Source organism: Saccopteryx leptura, chromosome 3 (genome assembly GCF_036850995.1).
Source record: "Saccopteryx leptura isolate mSacLep1 chromosome 3, mSacLep1_pri_phased_curated, whole genome shotgun sequence".
Taxonomy (NCBI): domain Eukaryota; kingdom Metazoa; phylum Chordata; class Mammalia; order Chiroptera; family Emballonuridae; genus Saccopteryx; species Saccopteryx leptura.
Window position 1 is genome coordinate 195,545,407 of NC_089505.1, and position 21,888 is coordinate 195,567,294.

The 21,888-nt window shown below is 39.6% G+C and overlaps 1 protein-coding gene and 1 pseudogene across 1 annotated transcript in view; one reads left to right on the top strand and one right to left on the bottom strand.

The window, feature by feature from the left end:
• KIF13A (kinesin family member 13A) overlaps window positions 1–21,888 on the bottom strand; it is a 274,258-nt gene that overhangs the window by 128,182 nt on the left and 124,188 nt on the right. The window contains 1 exon segment of the mRNA XM_066377121.1: window positions 16,855–16,867. Coding sequence (XP_066233218.1) covers window positions 16,855–16,867 — 13 coding nt within the window.
• LOC136397773 (large ribosomal subunit protein uL30m pseudogene) lies at window positions 17,369–17,877 on the top strand (annotated as a pseudogene).

Below are 21,888 nucleotides of genomic sequence, written 5' to 3' on the forward strand. Positions count from 1 at the left end.
TTCTGTTGTTGTCACAGTTTAAATTTGGTTTTATTGTGTTCTTCTTGGAGCTTTTACTTTTGGCTTTGTTTTTTTTTTTTTTTGTTCTTTGTATCTGATTGGAGAAGCCCCTTTAGTAATTCCCGGAGTGGGTTTTTTCTGATGATAAATTCCCTCATCTTTTCTGTATCTGTGAATGTTTTTATTTCTCCTTCATATTTAAAGGATAGCTTTGATAGGTATAGTATTCGTGGCTGGAAGTTCCTATTGGGGTCCACTCTCTTCTAGCTTGTAGTTTCTGCTGAGAAATCTGATGATAATCTAATGGGTCTTCCTTTATATGTTGTATTCTTCTTTTCCCTGGCTGCCTTGAGAATTTTTTCTTTGTGTTTGGTTTGTGCCAATTTCATTATGATATGCCTTGGAGTAGGTTTGTTGGGGTTAAGAAAACTCGGAGTTCTGTTTGCTTCTTGAATTTGAGGCTTTAGTTCTTTCCACAGGCTTGGGAATTCTCATCTATTATTTGTTTGAGTATGTTCTCCATTCTATTTTCTCTCTCTTCTCCCTCTGAATATACCTATTATTCTTATGTTAATCTTTTTGATGGAGTCAGATAATTCTTGTAGGGCTATCTCATTTTTTTAAATTTTTGAGTCTCTTTCTTCTTCTCTCTGTTGTGCCTCAAGTTGCTTGTTTTCTATTTCACTAACCCTCTCTTCTATCTGGCCTGTTATATTAGCTAAGCTTGTTACCTCGTTTTTCAGCTCGTGAATTGAGTTTTTCATCTCTGTTTGATTTGTTTTTATAGTTTCAATTTCCTTGGAAATATATTCTTTGTGTTCATTGAGTTGTTTTCTGAGTTCCCTAAATTGCCTTTCTGTGTTTTCTTGTATATCTCGGAGGATTTTTAGGATTTCTATCTTAAATTCTCTGTCATTTAGCTTCAAGGTTTCCAATATATTAAATTTTTTCTCCATAGATTTTTCCTCATCTATCTGTGTTACCTCTCTTTCTTTTGTATCCATGATATTCGATTTTCTCTTCCTTAATGGCATCTGAGGGTGGTTTTGTTGAAAATATTAATGAGATTTAATAAAGAATAAAAAGTTAAAAAAATAAAAAATCGAAGAGTTGTTTTTTTTTTAAAAAATTAATAATAAAATAAAGAAAAATTAAAATTAAAAAAAGAAAAGAAAATTATTCCCCCCCCCTCCTTTTTTTCTCTCCTCTCCTCTCCCCTCTTTCTTGAGAAAATCTTGTGGTGAACTGTGAGTTATATTGTACTAAATAGAACAAACAATGCCTGTAATGGAGGACCTGAATTGGGGAGAAGTAATAAAGGGGCAAAAAAAAAAAAAGAAAAAGAAAAAGAAAAAAAAAAGGCTTATAGCAAATAAGAAAAAAAATTGGGTCAAGAATAAAATGAATTGCTTTTAGGTGTTGGTTGACTAAGAGTTATGAGGAGAGGAATAAGAGGGAAACAGGAAAATGGGGGGACAAATTAAAAAATTACTATTGTACTTAGTGGAACAAGAACTAGATAAAATGGAGAGCCAGGGATGGGAGCACTGCTAGTGTGTTAAAAAAGGTGAAGTAAAAACCCCCCAAAATGCCACGAACATAAGTTTGAGTCCCAGATAAGATATTGTTCGTTATTGAGGATTGAATGAGAGGAGACGTAAAGGAGAAAGGAAGAAACTAATATAGAGGGAGAAAAGAAAGAGAGAGAGAGAGAAAAAAGAGGGAACCACTAAAAGAAGAAAAAAGAGGAGAGAGATAGAGAGAGAGAGTTAAGGGTTTTGGAGTGCAACCCTCATAGAGAGAAAGGAAGAGGAAAGAAAAGATAATGGGAGATGTAACATTTATGGGTAGTGTAGTTCAAGGAGAGGAAAGAGTAAGACCGGCAGAGAGTTAAATGACCAAATTGGAGAGGAATTAAAAAAATCAAGAATGAAGATAAGAGAAACAAACGAACAAATATAATAAAATGGGATAGGCTATAAAGTCTGCGTATTATTCTTGATTTAGAGAGGTTATCTTCTTGCTTTTTCTTTTCTCTCCCTCTTCCTGGTCGGTGACTCTGTACCTCGGGTTCTGCCCCTTTGACACGCTCAGGTAGAGGTTTGCAGTTGCTAAGTCTCTATGGCGATGTTGTGTATTGTGCTTCAGTCTTGTTGGCAGTCGAGGCTCATTAGCATTTATAGGCTCCGCCAGTGAGAGAGTCCGTGTTCCTGGAGCCTTTCTCCTAGTCTTTCCTTCCTCAATTAGTAGCCTGATAATCCAGCTATGGGGTTGCTGCTGCCTCTGCCTGGATAGTAAGAGGCTCAAAGAGCTGGCAACTCCTCACTCTATTCCCACTCAGCACAGGGCTCTGGGTAAGGCTCAGTCAGTCAGAGCTGCTAGCATAATCAGGCGGGGCTTCTGCCCACTCAAAGACCTCTGGCTCTGCCACTCTGTGGAATAACACGGGCACGCACTGCCGAGGCACTTGGAGGAATCTCTCGCCTACTATATGCGTGCGCAGATCAGGATATCAGGCCAGCAGTCTCACCTGAGTGAAACCCCCACCTGCACGGAAAAGTTCCAGCATTGGAATTGGCTCTCGCTCCATCCCCGTGCGCGGCTTTCCCAGGGTGCTGGGGCGGCCCGGGGATTCCGCTTTTGGCCCACACAGAGGCCTCTGACTCTGCCCCACTGTGGGGTAACACGGGTGCCCCCTCCTGATGTGCTGGGAGGAATCTCTCGCTCACTCTCCGTGCGCGCCGACCAGGATATCAGGCCAGCCGCCTCACCCTCTGAGTGAATCACCCTCCCGCACGGAAAAGTTCCAGCGTTGGAATTAGTTCTCGCTCCCTCTCCGTGCGCGGCTTTCCCAGGGTGCTGGGGCGGCCCGGAGATTCGCTTTCGGCCCACACAAAGGCCTCTGACTCTGCCTCTCTGTGAGACAACACGGGCGCACACTCTCGGGGCTTTGGAAGGAATCTCTCGCCAACTATCTGCGCGCGCCGACCAGGAGATCGGAGAAAATGGCTGCCCTGCTTGTCTTTCTTTGTCTGGGTTTGGCACGAGTGTTAGCTTGTGTTGCCCAGGTTGCCACAGGAACAGTTTTTCCTTGGCCTGGATCTCTGTGCCACAGCCTGGTTCGGCCGTTTGTGCCACGGCCTGGATCTATTCACCCCCTTTGCCCGCCTCAGTTTCTATATTCTCAGTTCCCAGTGAAAGCCGCCTTGTTTAGGTTAGTGAGGAAGGCGGAGCATTTCTTACTCCCTATTTCCTTCTGGGTTTGATGATATATTTAGCCAATTTTTCACTCGACCATACCTTCGGGTGTATTGCAAAACATCTGGAGGCTCCAAGGATAGGTTTTTCTGTTTCTGGTTGAAGATCTTATTGAGTTTTGGGGGAGATTAATCGGTATCACCTCCTACCGCGCCATTACTCTCTGTATGTTTGAAACCTATATAATTTTATTAACCAAAGTCACCCCAATAAAATTTTTAAGAGGATACTGCTTCAAAAAGCAACAACTTTAATTTGCTGTCACGTCATTTTCTTCTGTTCATGATTTTGAGGGATTAAACATCTTGATGTTTGGTACTGCCTAACCTCACTTGTAAATAAAATAAAAAACATTTTAAAGAGCTTGATCAGGTGGTGGCACAGTGTCTATAACATCGGATTGGGATGCGGAGGACCCAGGTTTGAAACCCTGAGGTCTCCAGCTGGAGCACGGGCTCCTCTGGTTTGAAGAAAGCTCACCAGCTTGAGCCCAAGGTCACTGGCTTGAGCGAGGGGTCACTTGCTCTGCTGTAGCCCCCAGGCAAGGCAATGTGAAATAGCAATCAAATGAGAAACTAAGGTGCCGCAACAAAGAAGTGATGCTTCTCATCTCTCTCCCTTCCGGTCTGTCTGTCCCTATCTGTCCCGCTGTCTGTCTGTCTCTGTCACACACACACACACACACACACACGCACACATATACACACACACACACACAAACATTTTAAAGAGAATTTAATTAACAAGATCAAATTGTTCAAATGAACCATATACTAACTTATAAGGTCCTAAACATAATGATCATGAGAGAAAATGAGCACCTGATTAAAAAAGGATATAATCTTACACACAAAGTCATCTTGCAGATATTCACATTTTCTACAAATCCTTCTTACTCTTTGCCCCAGAAAACCCAACCAGTAGAAAAATGACTTTACAACCATGTGGTATAACAGAAAGTATTCAAGACTGTACCAGTCTGGCACTCAGAAAAACTAGGGTTGGCCCTGGCCAGGTAGCTCAGGTGGTTAGAGCAATGTCCTGATATGCCAAGGTTTTAGATTCGATCTCCAGTCAGGGCACATATAAGAATCAACCAATGAATGCATAAATAAATAAGTGGAACAACAAATCAATGTTTCTCTTTCTCTCTAAAGTCAATTAAATTTTTTTAAATTAAAATAAAAAAGTAAAGAAAACCCAGGGTTGGAGACAAGCTCTTCTACTGGAAGCAAATTCATTCCCTAAGGCTCAAGCTCCTTGGTCTTAAATAAGATTGAAAGGTCTGAGCTGAGAAATTTCCAGCTCTGTAGTGTTCACCTGGCACACAGAGGGTACTCAATAAATACTGAGGAAGGGAAGAAACAGAAAGAGGAAGAAGAACTCCTTTGCTTTCTCTGCATGTGTTGAACGCTGCTCCTCAGGAAGATAAGGTACTTGTGCTCAACATGGCAAAGGATGAAAAGTGAAGGGTTCTAAGATGTTCTGGACCTTCTGCAGCCTCCTGGGAGACCTGCACCTGGGATTCTGAAGGCAAAGCTACTATGACCAAGGACGTTTTCCTTTTCTTTCCCACAGAGTGCACATACTGGCATCATTAGACGGTGATTCTCCACACTCATCTTTTTCCTCCGTACTACTTCCTGCCAAAATCCAGTTTATGAGAAAGTAGCTATACTAACAAGCACTTCTCTCCTTTGACTTCTACTTGCAATACCTTTAAGACAAAAGCCCTGGACTCAAAATTACAGTCACCCTGATAAGGTAAAACACACCTACCTCAACTCTTAAAATTATGAGACAGTTTCTTTTTTGCTGCTGTTGTTTCTTTTTAACTAAAGAGGAGGCATAAATCACGTGTCTTCATGTTTCTCTAAAACAGTGGTTCTCAACCTGTGGGTCGCAACCCTGGCGGGGTCGCCTAAAGCCATCGGAAAATACATAATGCATATCAGGTATTTACATTCCGAATCATAACTGTAGCAAAATTACAGTTATGAAGTAGCCACCAAAATTATTTTTTGGTTTGGGGTCACCACAACATGAGGAACTGTATTGCAGGGTCACAGTATTAGAAAGGTTGAGAACCACTGCTCTAAAAGCATATTTCTCTTTTCACGGGAAATAGAGCACCCCCTATAATACTGCATAATGTGCTACTGTAGAAGAATTCAAAGCATGTACTTCACCTATGCCGAAATAAATATTTCTCTGACCAGGAGTACAAATTTACAAAAAGTAATGCCTACGAAAAAGAAAAGCTCATAAAATACACTGCTCATAAAAATTAGGGAATATTTTATCACTTCATATTCATTTTGAAATATCCCCTAATTTTTGTGAGCAGTATAGATAGCAGACAATTGATCAATAAGAATTTACCTGACCTCTCTAGGGCAGAGACTCCAATTCAGCCCACTCCAAGATTGAACCCATTAGCTTGTCCCTGCACAAAACCAGCACTTTCTTCTTTAGTTTCTGCTGAATTTTCAGTCACTCAGTCCCAAACTTCAGAGTCGTCTCTGACTCTGTGCTATATTAGCTTCTCCCACATGCTGTCAGCACCCAAGTCCTCAATACCTGATAGCTGTGATGCTTTGATAATTCTTCCCACTGCGCTGCCCCAGTGTGGGCCCTTATTACAGCTGCTTGGGCACATTTTATTGAATATCGTTTCCAGTCTCCCTACCATCAAGCCAAATTTGTTCTGTCTCTGCTTTCAGATTCACCTTCTGAAAGGGATCCTCAGCGAAGCTGCTGCTTTGTTCAAAACAGGCATTTGAGAGACTGAGGTATCAGGGCCAACCCTGGCATCAAGGCCGCCACAGATAGATGTGGTTTCAGCCTTTCTAGATCTGTGACCCAGGGCTCCCTTCCCATACCATCAGTTCATCTTCATGCCTTCTCCCAACACAGTTAACACTCATTTTTCCATCTCTTGGCACAGCTGTCTATATGGTCATGCGCATTTTTCACTAAGCATACCGCTAGTTATTTAATGTTTTTGAAACTATTGTAAGTGATTGGGTTTTTGTTACATTTTCTTTTCTAACTGTTCATGCTAGTATATAGAAATACAATTTGTATTTGACATTTTCTTTCTGCCATTTTGCCCTGACCGAGGATCAAACCCACAACACCTTGGCAGATCGGGATGATACTCTAACCAATTGAGCTACCCGGCCAGGGCTGTAATGTGGATTTAAAGTAGATCTGGCATATTATAAGTGCTGTGTTTAAGATAGTTATTATTAAGAGTAATAACAGAAATAGCATTCTAAGAGGACAGTTTCAGGAATGGATACAAAGAATATATCCATTCCTGCATAACAGCTGGGTAGGAATAGTGATAACTCAACCAAATATTCCAAACAACAGCCGTTCCTTTCTACAAGCACTTCTACCTTCAAACATTTCTTTTTTTTTCTTTTTTCATTTTTCTGAAGCTGGAAACAGGGAGAGACAGTCAGACAGACTCCCGCATGCGCCCAACCAGGATCCACCCAGCACGCCCACCAGGGGCGAAGCTCTGCCCACCAGGGGGTGATGCTCTGCCCATCCTGGGCGTTGCCATGTTGTGACCAGAGCCACTCTAGCGCCTGGGGCAGAGGCCACAGAGCCATCCCCAGCGCCCGGGCCATCTTTGCTCCAGTGGAGCCTTGGCTGCAGGAGGGGAAGAGAGAGACAGAGAGGAAAGCGCGGCGGAGGGGTGAAGAAGCAAATGGGCGCTTCTCCTGTGTGCCCTGGCCGGGAGTCGAACCCGGGTCCTCCGCACGCTAGGCCGACGCTCAAACATTTCTTAGTAAAATGTACAAAATCCTTGCACATAATATTGCAGGTAGGTAATTATTATTTACCAATCATCACATACTCAGACCTAATTTCAATAATTCCCAAATAAAAACTACATGAAAAAATAACTCCTTAGGAAAACACAAATTAATTACAAAAGAAACCAAGTTGGTGGTGAGATTTGTCAGATCTGGTGGGCACTTTCCCTGAGAGGTAATGCTAGAGAGGAGCATCAGAATCACGGACCAGCCAGGCATTTGGATATTCTTAAGAATGAAATGTGTTTGTTTGTTTTTTAAAAAAAAAAAAAGAGAGAGAGAGAGAAGAATGGAATCAGGGGAGTGTTCTCTAGCTCAGTCTCCAGCAAAGTGCTCTGTCCATCAGTGAAGGTGACTTAATAATGTAGCTGGACTTGAACCTTCTTTCTGCTATGGTGAATGTCCTTCTCCAGACGATCTTTCTTTATTTCCCTTCTTCATTCATTCAATAGTCATTGTGTAGCTGTCATGTCCTATGGGCACTGCCCTAGGTAAACCACTAATTGTTTTCTTCAGCAAGAGAGAGACAGGGACAAACAGACAGGAAGGGAGAGAGATGAGAAGCATTAGCACAAAACTGCGGCACCTTAGTTTTTCATTGATTGCTTCTCATATGTGCCTTGATCCAGGGCTACAGCAAAGCCAGTGACCCTTTGCATAAGCCAGCAACCTTGGGGTCATGTCCATGATACTATGCTTAAGCTGGAAACCCTGTGTTCAAGCTGGCAACCTCAGGGCTTCAAACTTGAGTCCTCAGCGTCCCAAGCTGACACTCTATCTACTGCGCCACTGCCTGGTCAGGCAACTACTAATTTTTTTTTTAAATGTCTGAATAGTTTCACCCTTACAGAGCCTCATATGAGTTGGAGTAATACAGTGGGTAGCCTTTTTGGACTGGCTTCTTTTACTTAGCCATACGCATTTAAGGTTCCTCCATGTCTTTCATGGCTTGATAGCCCACACAGCATTCTGTTGTAGGAATGGGCGCCTGCCCGTGTTACCGGACAGAGTGGCAGAGCCAGAGGTCTTTGTGTGGGCGGAAGCCCCGCCTGATTATGCTAGCAGCTCTGACTGACTAAGCCTTACCCAGAGCCCTGTGCTGAGTGGGAACAGAGTGGGGAGTTGCCAGCTCTTTGAGCCTCTTACTATCCAGGCAGAGGCAGCAGCAACCCCATAGCTGGATTATCAGGCTACTAATTGAGGAAGGAAAGACTAGGAGAGAGGCTCCAGGAACACGGACTCTCTCACTGTAAGAGCCTACAAATGCTAATGAGCCTCGACTGCCAACGAGACTGAAGCCCAATATATGACATCGCCATAGAGACTTAGCAACTGCAAACTTCTACCTGAGCGTGCCACAGGGGCAGAACCCGGGGTACAGAGTCACCGACCAGGAAGAGGGAGAGAAAAGAAAAAGCAAGAAGATAACCTCTCAAAATCAAGAATAATCCACAGACGTTATAACTTATCCCATTTTATTATATTTGTTCGTTTGTTTCTCTTATCTTCATTCTTGATTTTTTTTTCCTCCTCCAATTAGATCATTTAATTCTCTGCCAGTCTTACTCTCTCCTCTCCTTGAACTACACTACCCATAAGTGTTGCATCTCCCATTATCTTTTCTTTCCTCTTCCTTTCTCTCTATGAGGGTTGCACTCCAAAACCCTTAAATCTCTCACTCTTTCCTCTATTTTCCTTGTTTTTCTTTTAGTGGATCCCTCTTTTTTTTCCCCTCTCTTTTCTCCCTCTATATTAGTATCTTCTTTTCTCCTTTACGTCTCCTCTCATTCAATCCTCAATAAGAAACAAATTATCTTATCTGGCACACTAACTTATGTTTGTGGCATTTTGGGGGGGGTTTACTTCACTTTTTTAACTCAATAGCAGTGCTCACATCCCTGACTCTCCATTTTATCTAGTTCTTGTTCCACTAAATACAATAGTAATTTTTAAATTTTCCCCCCCATTTTCCTGTTTCCCTCTTATTGCTCTCATCATATCTCTTAGTCAACCAACACCTAAAAGCAAATCATTTTATTCTTGACCCAAATTTTTTCCTTATTTGCTTTTTGTGGGTCCATACCCCCTTTGTTGCCCCTTTATTACTTCTGCCCAATTCAGGTCCTCCATTACAGGCATTGTTTGTTCTATTTAGTACAATATAATTTACGGTTCACCACAAGATTTTCTCAAGAAAGAGGGGAGAAGAGAGGAGAGGAAAGAGGAGGGGGAGGGAATAATTTCCTTTATTTTATTTAATTTTTTTTTTAATTTTTAATTTTTTTAAAAAAACTCTTTTCTATTTTTTATTTTTTAACATTTTATTCTTTATTAAATCTCATTAATACTATCAGCAAAACCACCCTCAGATGCCATTAAGGAAGAGAAAATCAAATATCATGGATACAAAAGAAAGAGAGGTAACACAGATAGATGAGGGAAAAAATCTATGGAGAAAAAATTTAATATATTGGAAACCTTGAAGTTAAATGACAGAGAATTTAAAATAGAAATCCTAAAAATACTCAGAGATATACAAGAAAACACAGAAAGGCAATTTAGGGACCTCAGAAAACCACTCAATGAACACAAAGAATATATTTCCAAGGAAATTGAAACTATAAAAACAAATCAAACAGAGATGAAAAACTCAATTCACGAGCTGAAAAATGAGATAACAAGCTTAGCTAATAGAACAGGCCAGATAGAAGGTAGGATTAGTGAAATAGAAGACAAGCAGCTTTAGGCACAACAGAGAGAAGAAGAAAGAGACTCAAAAATTAAAAAAAAAAATGAGATAGCCCTACAGGAATTATCTGACTCCATCAAAAAGAATAATATAAAAAAATAGGTATACCAGAGGGAGAGAGAAAATAGAATGGAGAACATACTCAAACAAATAATAGATTAGAACTTCCCAAGCCTGTGGAAAGAACTAAAGCCTCAAATTCAAGAAGCAAACAAACTCCGAGTTTTCTTAACCCCAACAAACCTAATCCAAGGCACATCATAATGAAATTGGCACAAACCAACAGCAAAGAAAAAATTCTAAAGGCAGCCAGGGAAAAGAAGAATACAACATATAAAGGAAGGCCCATTAGATTATCATCAGATTTCTCAACAGAAACTCTACAAGCTGGAAGAGAGTGGACCCCATATTTAAAGTCCTGAAAGAGAGGAACTTTCAGCCACTAATACTATACCCATCAAAGCTATCCTTCAAATATGAAGGAGAAATAAAAACATTCACAGATACAGAAAAGATGAGGGAATTTATCATCAGAAAACCCCCACTCCAGGAATTACTAAAGGGGCTTCTCCAATCAGATACAAAGAACAAAAAAAAAAAACAAAGCCAAAAGTAAAAGCTCCAAGAAGAACACAATAAAACCAAATTTAAACTGTGAAAACAAGAAAAAGAAAGGGGGGGGGGAGAGGATGGAGATTAACAGTAGCAAAGGACGATGGAGTTCAAAAGTACTCACAAGATAGTGCACTACAATGAACAGGGTAGGAACCCTTTTCATTACTTAATGGTAACCACCATTGCAAAAACCACCACCAAAGCACATGATTTAAAAAAAAATAGCAACAGAGGAAAGATGTACGGAATACAACCAAATAAAAACAAAAGATAGAAAAACGAAAGAGAAGGATCAAACAAGACACAAAACTAACAAAAAGCAATCTATAAAATGGCAATAGGGAACTCACAAGTGTCAATAATTACACTAAATGTAAATGGATTAAACTCACCAATAAAATGGCACAGAGTAGCAGAATGGATTAAAAAAGAAAATCCAACTGTTTGCTGCCTATAAGAAACTCATCTAAGCAACAAGGATAAAAACAAATTCAAAGTGAAAGGCTGGAAAACAATACTCCAAGCAAATAACATCCAAAAAAAAGCAGGCGTAGCAATACTCATATCTGATAATGCTGACTACAAGACAGCAAAAGTACTCAGAGACAAAAATGGCCATTTCATAATGGCTAAGGGGACACTGAATCAAGAAGACATAACAATTCTTAATATATATGTACCAAACCAAGGAGTACCAAAATATATAAGACAGCTACTTATTGACCTTAAAACAAAAACTGACAAAAATACAATCATACTTGGAGACTTCAATACACCGCTGACGGCTCTAGATGAGTCATCCAAACAGAGAATCAACAAAGATATACTGGCCTTAAATAAAAAACTAGAGCACCTGGATATGACAGACATCTACAGGACATTTCATCCCGAAGTGACAGAGTATACATTTTTCTCCAGTGTACATGGATCATTCTCAAGAATTGACCATATGTTTGGCCACAAAAACAACATCAGCAAATTTAGAAAAATCGAAGTTGTACCTAGCATATTTTCTGATCATAAAGCCTTAAACTAGAATTCATCTGCAAAAAAGCAGAAAAATATCCCACAAAAATGTGGAAACTAAACAACATACTATTAAAAAATCAATGGGTCAAAGAAGAAATAAGTGCAGAGATCAAAAGATATATACAGACAAATGAAAATGACAATACGACGTATCAGAATCTATGGGATGCAGCAAAAGCAGTGATAAGAGGGAAGTTCATATCACTTCAGGCATATATGAACAAACAAGAGAGAGCCCAAGTGAACCACTTAACTTCACACCTTAAGGAACTAGAAAAAAAAAGAACAAAGACAACCCAAAACCATCCGAAGAAAGAAGATAATAAAAATCAGAGCAGAAATAAATGAAATAGAGAACAGAAAAACTATAGAAAAAATTAATAGAACAAGGAGTTGGTTCTTTGAAAAGATCAACAAAATTGACAAACCCCTGGCAAGACTTACCAAGGAAAAAAGAGAAAGAACTCATATAAACAAAATCCAAAAGGAAAGAAGTGAAATCACCACGGACATCATAGATATACAAAGAATTATTGTAGAATACTATGAAAAACTTTATGCCACTAAATTCAACAACCTAGAAGAAATGGATAAATTCCTAGAACAATACAACCTTCTTAGACTGAGTCAAGAAGAAGCAGAAAGCCTAAATAGACCTATTAGTAGAGAAGAAATAGAAAAAACAACTAAAAACCTCCCCAAAAATAAAAGTCCATGGCCAGCCTGACCTGTGGTGGCGCAGTGGATAAGGTGTCGACCTGGAAATGCTGAGGTCATCGGTTCGAAACCCTGGGCTTGCCTGGTCAAGGCACATATAGGAGTTGATGCTTCCAGCTCCTCCCCACCTTCTCTGTCTCTCTCTCCTCTCTCTCTCCCTCTCTGTCTCTCTCTCTCCCTTTCTCTCTCCTCTCTAAAATGAATAAATAAAATTAAAAATAAATAAATAAATAAAAAAGTCCAAAGACAGCTATACCAGCAAATTTTATCAAACATTCAAAGAAGACTTGGTTCCTATTCTACTGAAAGTCTTCCAAAAATCTGAAGAAGAAGCAATACTTCCAAACACATTTTATGAGGCCAACATAACCCTCATACCAAAACCAGGCAAGGATGGCACAAAAAAAGAAAACTACAGATCAATATCTCTAATGAATACAGATGCTAAAATACTAAACAAAATACTAGTAAATCCAATACAACAACATATTAAAAAAAATTACATCATGATCAAGTGGGATTCATCCCAGAATCTCAAGGATGGTTTGACATACGTAAAACGGTTAATGTAATATACCATATCAACAATACAAAAAACAAAAACCACATGATTTTATCAATAGATGCAGAAAAGGCTTTCGATAAAATACAACACAATTTTATGTTTAAGACTCTCAACAAAATGGGTATAGAAGGAAAATATCTCAACATGATAAAAGGCCATATATGATAAACCATTAGCTAATATCATATTAAATGGCACAAAACTGAAGGCTTTCCCCCTTATATCAGGAACAAGACAGGGTTGTCCACTCTCTCTACTCTTCTTTAATGTGGTACTAGAGGTTCTAGCCAGAGCAATCAGACAAGACAAAGAAATAAAAGGCATCCATATCGGTAAAGTAGAAGTAAAGGTATCACTTTTTGCAGATGATATGATCCTATACATCGAAAACCTCAAAGAATCCACAAGACTACTAGAAACAATAAGCCAATACAGTAAGGTCGCAGGATACAAAATTAACATACAGAAGTCCATTGCCTTTCTATATGCCAACAATGAAACATTTGAGAACAAACTCAAAAGAATAATCCCCTTCACGATTGCAAGAAAAAAAAAGGAATAAACATAACAAAGAATGTAAAGGACTTATATAATGAAAACTATATACCATTGTTAAGGGAAATCGAAAAAGATATAATGAGATGGAAGAATGTACCTTGTTCTTGGTTAGGAAGAATAAATATAATCAAGATGGCCATATTACCCAAAGCAATATACAAATTTAATGCAATGCCCATCAAAATTCCAATGACATTTTTTAAAGACATGGAGCAAAAAATCATCAGATTTATATGGAACTATAAAAAACCCCGAATAGCCAAAACAATCCTAAAGAAAAAGAATGAAGCTGGGGGCATTACAATACCTGACTTCAAACTATATTATAGAGCCACGACCATCAAAACAGCATGGTTTTGGCAGAAAAATAGACACTCAGACCAATGGAACAGAATAGAAAACCCAGAAATAAAACCACATATATATGGTCAAATAATTTTTGATAAAGAGGCCAACAACACACAATGGAGAAAAGAAAGCCTCTTCAATAAATGGTGCTGGGAAAACTGGAAAGCCACATGCAGAAGAATGAAACTGGACTACAGTTTGTCCCCCTGTACTAAAATTAACTCAAAATGGATCAAAGATCTAAACTTAAGACCTGAAACAATAAAGTACATAGAAGAAGACATAGGTACTAAACTCATGGACCTGGGTTTTAAAGAGCATTTTATGAATTTGACTCCAAAGGCAAGAGAAGTGAAGGCAAAAATTAATGAATGGGACTACATCAGACTAAGAAGTTTTTGCTCAGCAAGAGAAACTGATAACAAAATAAACAGACAGCCAACTAAATGGGAAATGATATTTTCAAACAGCAGCTCAGATAAGGGCCTAATATCCAAAATATACAAAGAACTCATAAAACTCAACAACAAACAAACAAACAATCCAATAAAAAAATGGGAAGAGGACATGAACAGACACTTCTCCCAGGAAGAAATACAAATGGCCAACAGATATATGAAAAGATGCTCAACTTCCTTAGTTATTAGAGAAATGCAAATCAAAACTGCAATGAGATACCACCTCACACCTGTTAGATTAGCTATTATTAACAAGACAGGTAATAGCAAATGTTGGAGAGGCTGTGGAGAAAAAGGAATCCTCATTCACCTTTGGTGGGAATGTAAAGTAGTACAACCATTATGGAAGAAAGTATGGTGGTTCCTCAAAAAACTGAAAATAGAACTACCTTATGACCCAGCAATCCCTCTACTGGGTATATACCCCCAAAACTCAGAAACATTGATACGTAAAGACACATGCAGCCCCATGTTCATTGCAGCATTGTTCACAGTGGCCAGGACATGGAAACAACCAAAAAGCCCGTCAATAGATGACTGGATAAAGAAGATGTGGCACATATACATTATGGAATACTACTCAGCCATAAGAAAGGATGACATCGGATCATTTACAGCAAAATGGTAGGATCTTGATAACACTATACGAAGTGAAATAAGTAAATCAGAAAAAACCAGGAACTGCATTATTCCATACGTAGGTGGGACATAAAAGTGAAACTAAGAGACATTGATAAGAGTGTGGTGGTTACGGAGGAGAAGTGAGAGGTAGAGAAAAGGGGAGGGGGAGGGGCACAAAGAAAACTAGATAGAAGGTGACAGAGGACAATCTGACTTTGGGTGATGGGTATGCAACATAATTGAACGACAAGATAACCTGGACATGTTATCTTTGAATAGTATCCTGATTCATTGATGTCACCTCATTAAAAAAAAAAAAAAAAAGTGAGTTTTTTTTTTAATTTTTATTTATTTATTTATTTTTTACAGAGACAGAGAGAGGTATAGACAGGGTTAGACAGACAGGAATGGAGAGAGATGAGAAGCATCAATCATTAGTTTTTCATTGCGCATTGCAACACCTTAGTTGTTCATTCATTGCTCTCTCTCATACGTGCCTTGACCGTGGGCCTTCAGCAGACCGAGTAACCCCTTGCTGGAGCCAGCAACCTGGGTTCAAGCTGGTGGGCTTTTCCTCAAACCAGATAAGCCTGCGCTCAAGCTGGCGACCTCGCGGTTTCGAACCCGGGTCCTCTGCATCCCAGTCCGACGCTCTATCCACTGCGCCACCGCCTTTTCAGGCAGTGATTTTTTTTTAAAACGTGTTTTTGTGCCTCTTTTCATTTCACTGTTTCTCCTTCTGTAAGTAGCCACATATGGAATTGATTAGTATTTCATTGCCTTTTTCTGTGGGGGAAAGAATTAAATACATCACGGTTGACAAGTCTGTTCAGAAACTTCTAGGAACCAACAGTAAGGAAAGAACAGTTATTTAAGGGGAATGCCCATATTCCTAAGTAGCAGAGACACTTTTTTGGTTGCAAATTTTAAGGGCTATATTCACATCAATAACTGCTCAGAGAGAACATCTTAGTCCCCAAAATTTGGCCAGGATACCAGTAATTACACTTATATAACAGCATTTTTCCTCTTTCTTAATAGCTCTTACTTTATTTGTGCAATGTGTGCATTCTTTGCTGGAATTGAAACTCTTGGTGCCATGGACAATTCCCATACTGCCTTTAACAAACATCAAGGATAGCATTTAGCATTTCAGTGGGTTTCCATTCTCTTAAAAGCTAAACTATATTTTCTGTCATAACCCTAGAGCCAAGTAAGCCTAATCTAGTCTGGATTCCTCACCCAACGTACCTTAGATTTTGACTATATAATGTATGTGGGTGTAGCCTCTCTTGATCGCATCTCAGAAATGACAACTACAACCAGCACCACTGGTCAGGGGCTAGTTGAATTTCTCCTTCCTTTTGACTCTAAGTGTCCCTTTGACGCCCAATAAAATGCTCACTGGTAACAAAATTAGCCTTCAATTATTCAAAAGTTGGTCATTTGAATCCCCTGCTTTTCATATTCTTTTTCCCCACCTATTCTCTAACTTTTGGGCTTCTCACCGGCAAAGATGCCATTGAAGGCTAGTCAGAGCAAGGCAGATGACTCCAATTAGTGGACTCTGGGATTGGTTAGAAATTCCATTGGAGCACAGAGAGTTGGTGGATGGTTGAAACTCTATGCAGAAGTTTGGAGAATTTTTCTGATGGTACCAACTATTCTAAAGAGGACATAGAAGAGAGCTGGCTCAGTCAATAATCAGAGTTACACACTATCATTCTGTGACGTTACTATTTCATCCTTCCCACTTTTGGGTGGTGAGACTGCACAGCCCCGGCTCCCCATTTCCTCCATCTGGGAGTTAGGACATTCATCTCTCAGAGCCTCACTGCACCGTTAATGAAATAGAAACAGTAACTTGGCAGGACCAGAGCAGTACTACCAAGGATAAAATGTATGAAACTGCTTTGTAAAGGAAGAGGAGAAGTTTAATTTTGTATCATTACCAACATTGATTGTTCACAGTTCAGGTTTTACAGGAGGGAGCTGATTTTTCTCCTCAAGGGGAGAGGTGTTCCACATGGGATACTGTAATGGATATAATCCTGGATGTTTACACACTGAGCCAGAAAGCATGCCAAATTCCATAACAGTGCTTACCTTGGGAGGTTTCCTTAATGATGGGAAACAAGTATGTCAGCAGCAGAAGTAGAGAGGGTTGTCAACACAGCAGCCACATCAGAAGGCAACAATGAAAGAGAAAAAACATAAGAGAAACTCAGCGTCCTGATAACATGATGCAGAAGATATAGTAACTTCAAAAAGGTCAGAGGCCAAATTCCCATCACTGCTTGAAGTGATAGACTCTTACATTTGCTAACAATATAGTACAGGCATAATGAATTTCTTTCCTGGTTTAACAAAACAGGTCCAGTGGTTCAGAGATATTGTTAATGATTCTAAGAGATGCCAACAGAAGGGCATCAAGATAAAGAGAGATGCTGCAATCATACTGCATGTGGTCAAATATATTAAAATCAATTTTCATTATTTAATTTTTTCTTAAATTAGTAATAAAAAATATATATGTATAGTTCCTTGATAAATACTCTAATTTATATGGTATTTATTCCCATTTAAAAACCACAGATCTCTGTGTATGGAGCTTCCTGGTGGTGGGCTCTGCAGCAAGTCACCACCCTCATGGCTGGGGTTTTGCGCTCACTCATTCAGAGGCCCCCAGGCAGACTACATATGGTGACAAAAGGTGTGGGATCTCTCATTTGTACAGATTGGATTCGTCATAAATTTACCAAGTCAAGAATTCCAGATAAAGTGTTTCAGCCTTCACCTGAAGATCATGAAAAATATGGTGGGGATCCACAGCACCCTCATAAACTGCATATTGTTACCAGAATAAAAAGGTATCCATATTGGGAAAAAGATGTAATAAAGATACTTGGTTTAGTAAAAGCACATACTCCACAAGTTCACAAGAATATCCCTTCAGTGAATGCAAAGCTGAAAGTGGTTAAACATTTGATAAGGATCAAGCCCCTGAAATTACCACAAGGACTGCCGACAGAGGAGGACATGGCTCAAACCTGCCTCAAGATGAGCACGAGAGAGTTAGTATTGCGCTGGCATCTGAGCTCCACGGACCAGGAGGCAGTTAAGTCCTGATGCCAGAGCTGATTCAGATTAAAAAGTTCAAATCTTTAATTAAGGATGGTGAGAAAGTGTTCTTATTAAAATGCATTTTAAATGCTAGTCATTTTTACTGATTAAAAAAAACCCCAAAAACCAAAAACCACAGATCTCTGCCTGACCGGTGCTGGTGCAGTGGATAGAGCATTGACCTGGGACACTGAGGTCCCAGGTTTGAAACTCCAAGGTCACCAGCTTGAGCATGGGCTTTGTGGCTTAAGCCCAAAGGCTGCTGTCTTAAAGCCCACAGTCACTGGCTTGAGCAAGGGGTCATTCACTCAGCTGGAGCCCCCGCCATCAAGGTACATATGAGAAGCAATCAATGAACAATTAAGATGCTGCCACTACAAGTTGATGCTTCTCACCTCTCTCCCTTCCTGTCTCTCTCTCTTGTGCTTTCTTTTTCTCTCTCTTTCTCTTTCTTTGAAAAACAAAAAATAAAAAAACACCAAACAGATTTAGATGACAATTGTCACATATTTCAATTCTGAATAGAAATTTAAAAGGAAGTAACATTTTTCCTCTATCACCAACTACACATGCACATTTTCAACATTCAGTGGGGTTTTTTTGTATTTTTCTGAAGGTAGAAACAGGGAGAGACAGTCAGACAGACTCCCGCATGCGCTCGACCGGGATCCACCCGGCACGCCCACCAGGGAGCGAAGCTCTGCCGCGACCAGAGCCACTCTAGCGCCTGGGGCAGAGGCCAAGCAGCCATCCCCAGCACCCAGGCCATCTTTGCTCCAATGGAGCCTCAGCTGCGGGAGGGGAAGAGAGAGACAGAGAGGAAGGAGAGGGGGAGGGGTGGAGAAGCAGGTGGGCGCTTCTCCTGTGTGTCCTGGCCGGGAATCGAACCTGGGACTTCTACACGCCAGGCTGACACTCTACCACTGAGCCAACCGGCCAGGGCCAACATTCAGTTTTTATGTTAATAACTCAAAAATGGCTGAAATTGTACCAGGAGAAAACGCTGAAAAAGAAATCATTCTGAAAGTAACAAACCATTAGATTGACTTGCTCTGTAAATGTTTTCCTCATGTACAAAATTAAGATGCTAAATTTATATTTTATAGAATGTGATCCTATGGCAGTTCTAGACTTTCCTGATGTGGTTATTCTTAATGGACACCCAATACCATCAATTCATAAGCTGTAAAATTATTGTTAAATAGATATAGGGGAGTGTTTCCCATGGCTTTAATCCTTCTTTATAGGGAACAGAATCATGGGGATAAGAAAATGGATTTTCCGGGGTGGAAGGCAGGAAAATCCAAGGGTACAGGCACAAAGAGCATAGTGCCCTTTCTCCATCACTGGATCCAATAAGGCTGTGAGGGCCCCCAGTAAAACCAGTAGCTTAGCAGCAAAGAAAGACTGTCCATTGAGTCCACAGTCAGATAGACAACTCTAAACTTTTAAATCTAGGGAAAGAAAACCATGACATTCCTATAGTGACAAAAAATTCATCTTCTTGAAATTCTATGAATTAGCTAAAAGAAAATGAGCCCTTATACCAGTATCTTGGACACTCAGGCAAAATGAGAATGTGACTTTTGTCTTCAGGTTTTAGAGGGGAACTCTATCTAGAGAAACTGGTATTTCTGGTTGCTTCCAAGCAAGTCTTGACACTGTCTACCCTTTAAAACAGGGGTCCCCAAACTTTTTACACAGGGGGCCAGTTCACTGTCCCCTCAGACAGTTGGAGGGCCGGACTATAAAAAAAACTATGAACAAATCCCTATGCACACTGCACATATCTTATTTTAAAGTAAAAAAACAAAACGGGAACAAATACAATATTTAAAATAAAAAACAAGTAAATTTAAATCAAGAAACTGACCAGTATTTCAATGGGAACTATGGGCCTGCTTTTGGTTAATGAGATGGTCAATGTGCTCCTTTCATTGACCACCAATGAAAGAGGTGCCCCTTCTGGAAGTGCGGCGAGGGCCGGATAAATGGCCTCAGGGGGCCGCATGTGGCCCGCAGGCCGTAGTTTGGGGACCCCTGCTTTAAAACAAGATAAACATTTGTAGCCATTATAATAAAAATCTAGGAGTGTTTTTAATTCTAAGAAAGCCATGGATTTCTGTGCATAAAGCTCGAGGTATCTACCAAGAAAATTCCTTAAGTGGAACAGTTCTCTGAAAGGTTTCTATTCTGAGCAGGTTGTACAATATTTTAGCTTTCTCTTATCATGCTTCTTTATTCTTTAAAAGCCATTTAAATCACTGCTTTATTTAACAAAGGAAAGAAAAGTCACTCGGATTACAGGAAGGCAATCATATGAAACAGCACAAACCAAGTTTGTAAAATATACATTTCACTTTTAAGCTCTGATGAACCAGGTAACCTAACAGGGGCAGACATGCTAAGAGGAACCCCAGGGATCTCTCCAGAGTGCCCCGTGCTTCATTTATGTCACACTGGACAATAATCATCACCAGCATCAAAGAACAAGGGCTGGTTTGTAGAGAGTACAGGTAGTACATTTATACCCTCAGCTGTCCAATAATAAAGCTATGCTTTCTCCACTGACATTCCAATATGGTACTCTTTATTCTTAGGAAACCAATCCTACTTCAGCATTTTAAGTTTGTGAAATATAGCACATTATATGGGAATGCCAACATAATTCTGTGACCATCTTTTGTGTTTCTGACAGTTTATTTAAAAATAAATGGACACTGGGCAGCAGTGGCAAAGCAGAAGCCACTAATTTCATCAGCTGCTACCCAAATGTACTAGTCATTTAGTTTAGAACAAGGATCGTTAGTGTAGAAGGCAAAGGAAGTCATTAAGGGTATCACAATAGTACTTCATTAATTGTTAAACCTTTATTGAGGCATAAGTTAGGTTGTAAGCAACTAAGTCATCCTAATTCAGGACCATAGTTTAGTGCCCCAATACCCAGAGGTTATATATCATTCTTCAGTAGTTGTAAAGAAAAATGTTTCCAATATGAGTAATACTGATACTATAATCAAATAGAATATGCTATCCTTTGGGAAAAAATTAATAATGATACTACAATGTAAAGATAAAAGTTTCATACATATAGGAAAAAGGATGAATAATAGAAACATCTATCAGAAACATAATCAATATTAAATATGTATTTTTAAAATTATGGCCTTTTATTGATTACATCAATAACATCTTATCAATAAAGAGTTCCATCTAACTCTCAGTCGGGTCCAGCCTATTGCTGAGGTACTTATATGACTCAGTTACAGAAAAAGGTAGTATCTTTAGCTAAGCAAACATACAGGGAACTACAAAGAACATCCCTTCAAATAGACTGAACTGATCTGCAGACATGGGTGTGGCTGCTCACTCATTAGAAAATAGAGCATTCCATTGACTCTTGACTAAAGGCCTGTGAACTTCTGACCACTCTCCACTGCCTAACCTCTCATTCATCCTTGTTTTTAATTATGTGAGCCACTGTAAGTTATCAAGAGATTGTGTGTATGTGTGTGTGTGTGTGTGTGTATAAGTGTATCTTAAAGAAATAAACTGCATACAACTTGACATTTTATAAGCCAACAAGGTAATAATGTTTCTAGGTCCCAGGATTTGAAGAAAGAAAATAGGCACAGTTCTACACTAATAGTACCTCTATTCTGCAAAACACTGAAGTTTTTTCCCTTCATTCCTATGACAAGGAAGTCCATGGATCTCTTCAAGTCACCCACACCATGTGCATTCACCACCCACGCATGTAGTCTCCGTGCTTCACCACACTTTTGATCCCTGCTCGGCTCAATCAAATTTTCCTATTCTCTAAGACCCAGCTCAAGGCTCAACTTTCTCCATTCCTCACCAATTGTTTGAGGCCACCTTGGCCATCACATACTCCAGTATTCCTATGTTTATCAAAGCAGTTCAGCACTTATTGGCACACATGAAGTCAATAACTTTTGTTTGTGCATCAATAATTCTGCTTGTATAGTACTGAATCTCGTGTATCCTTAAAATTTA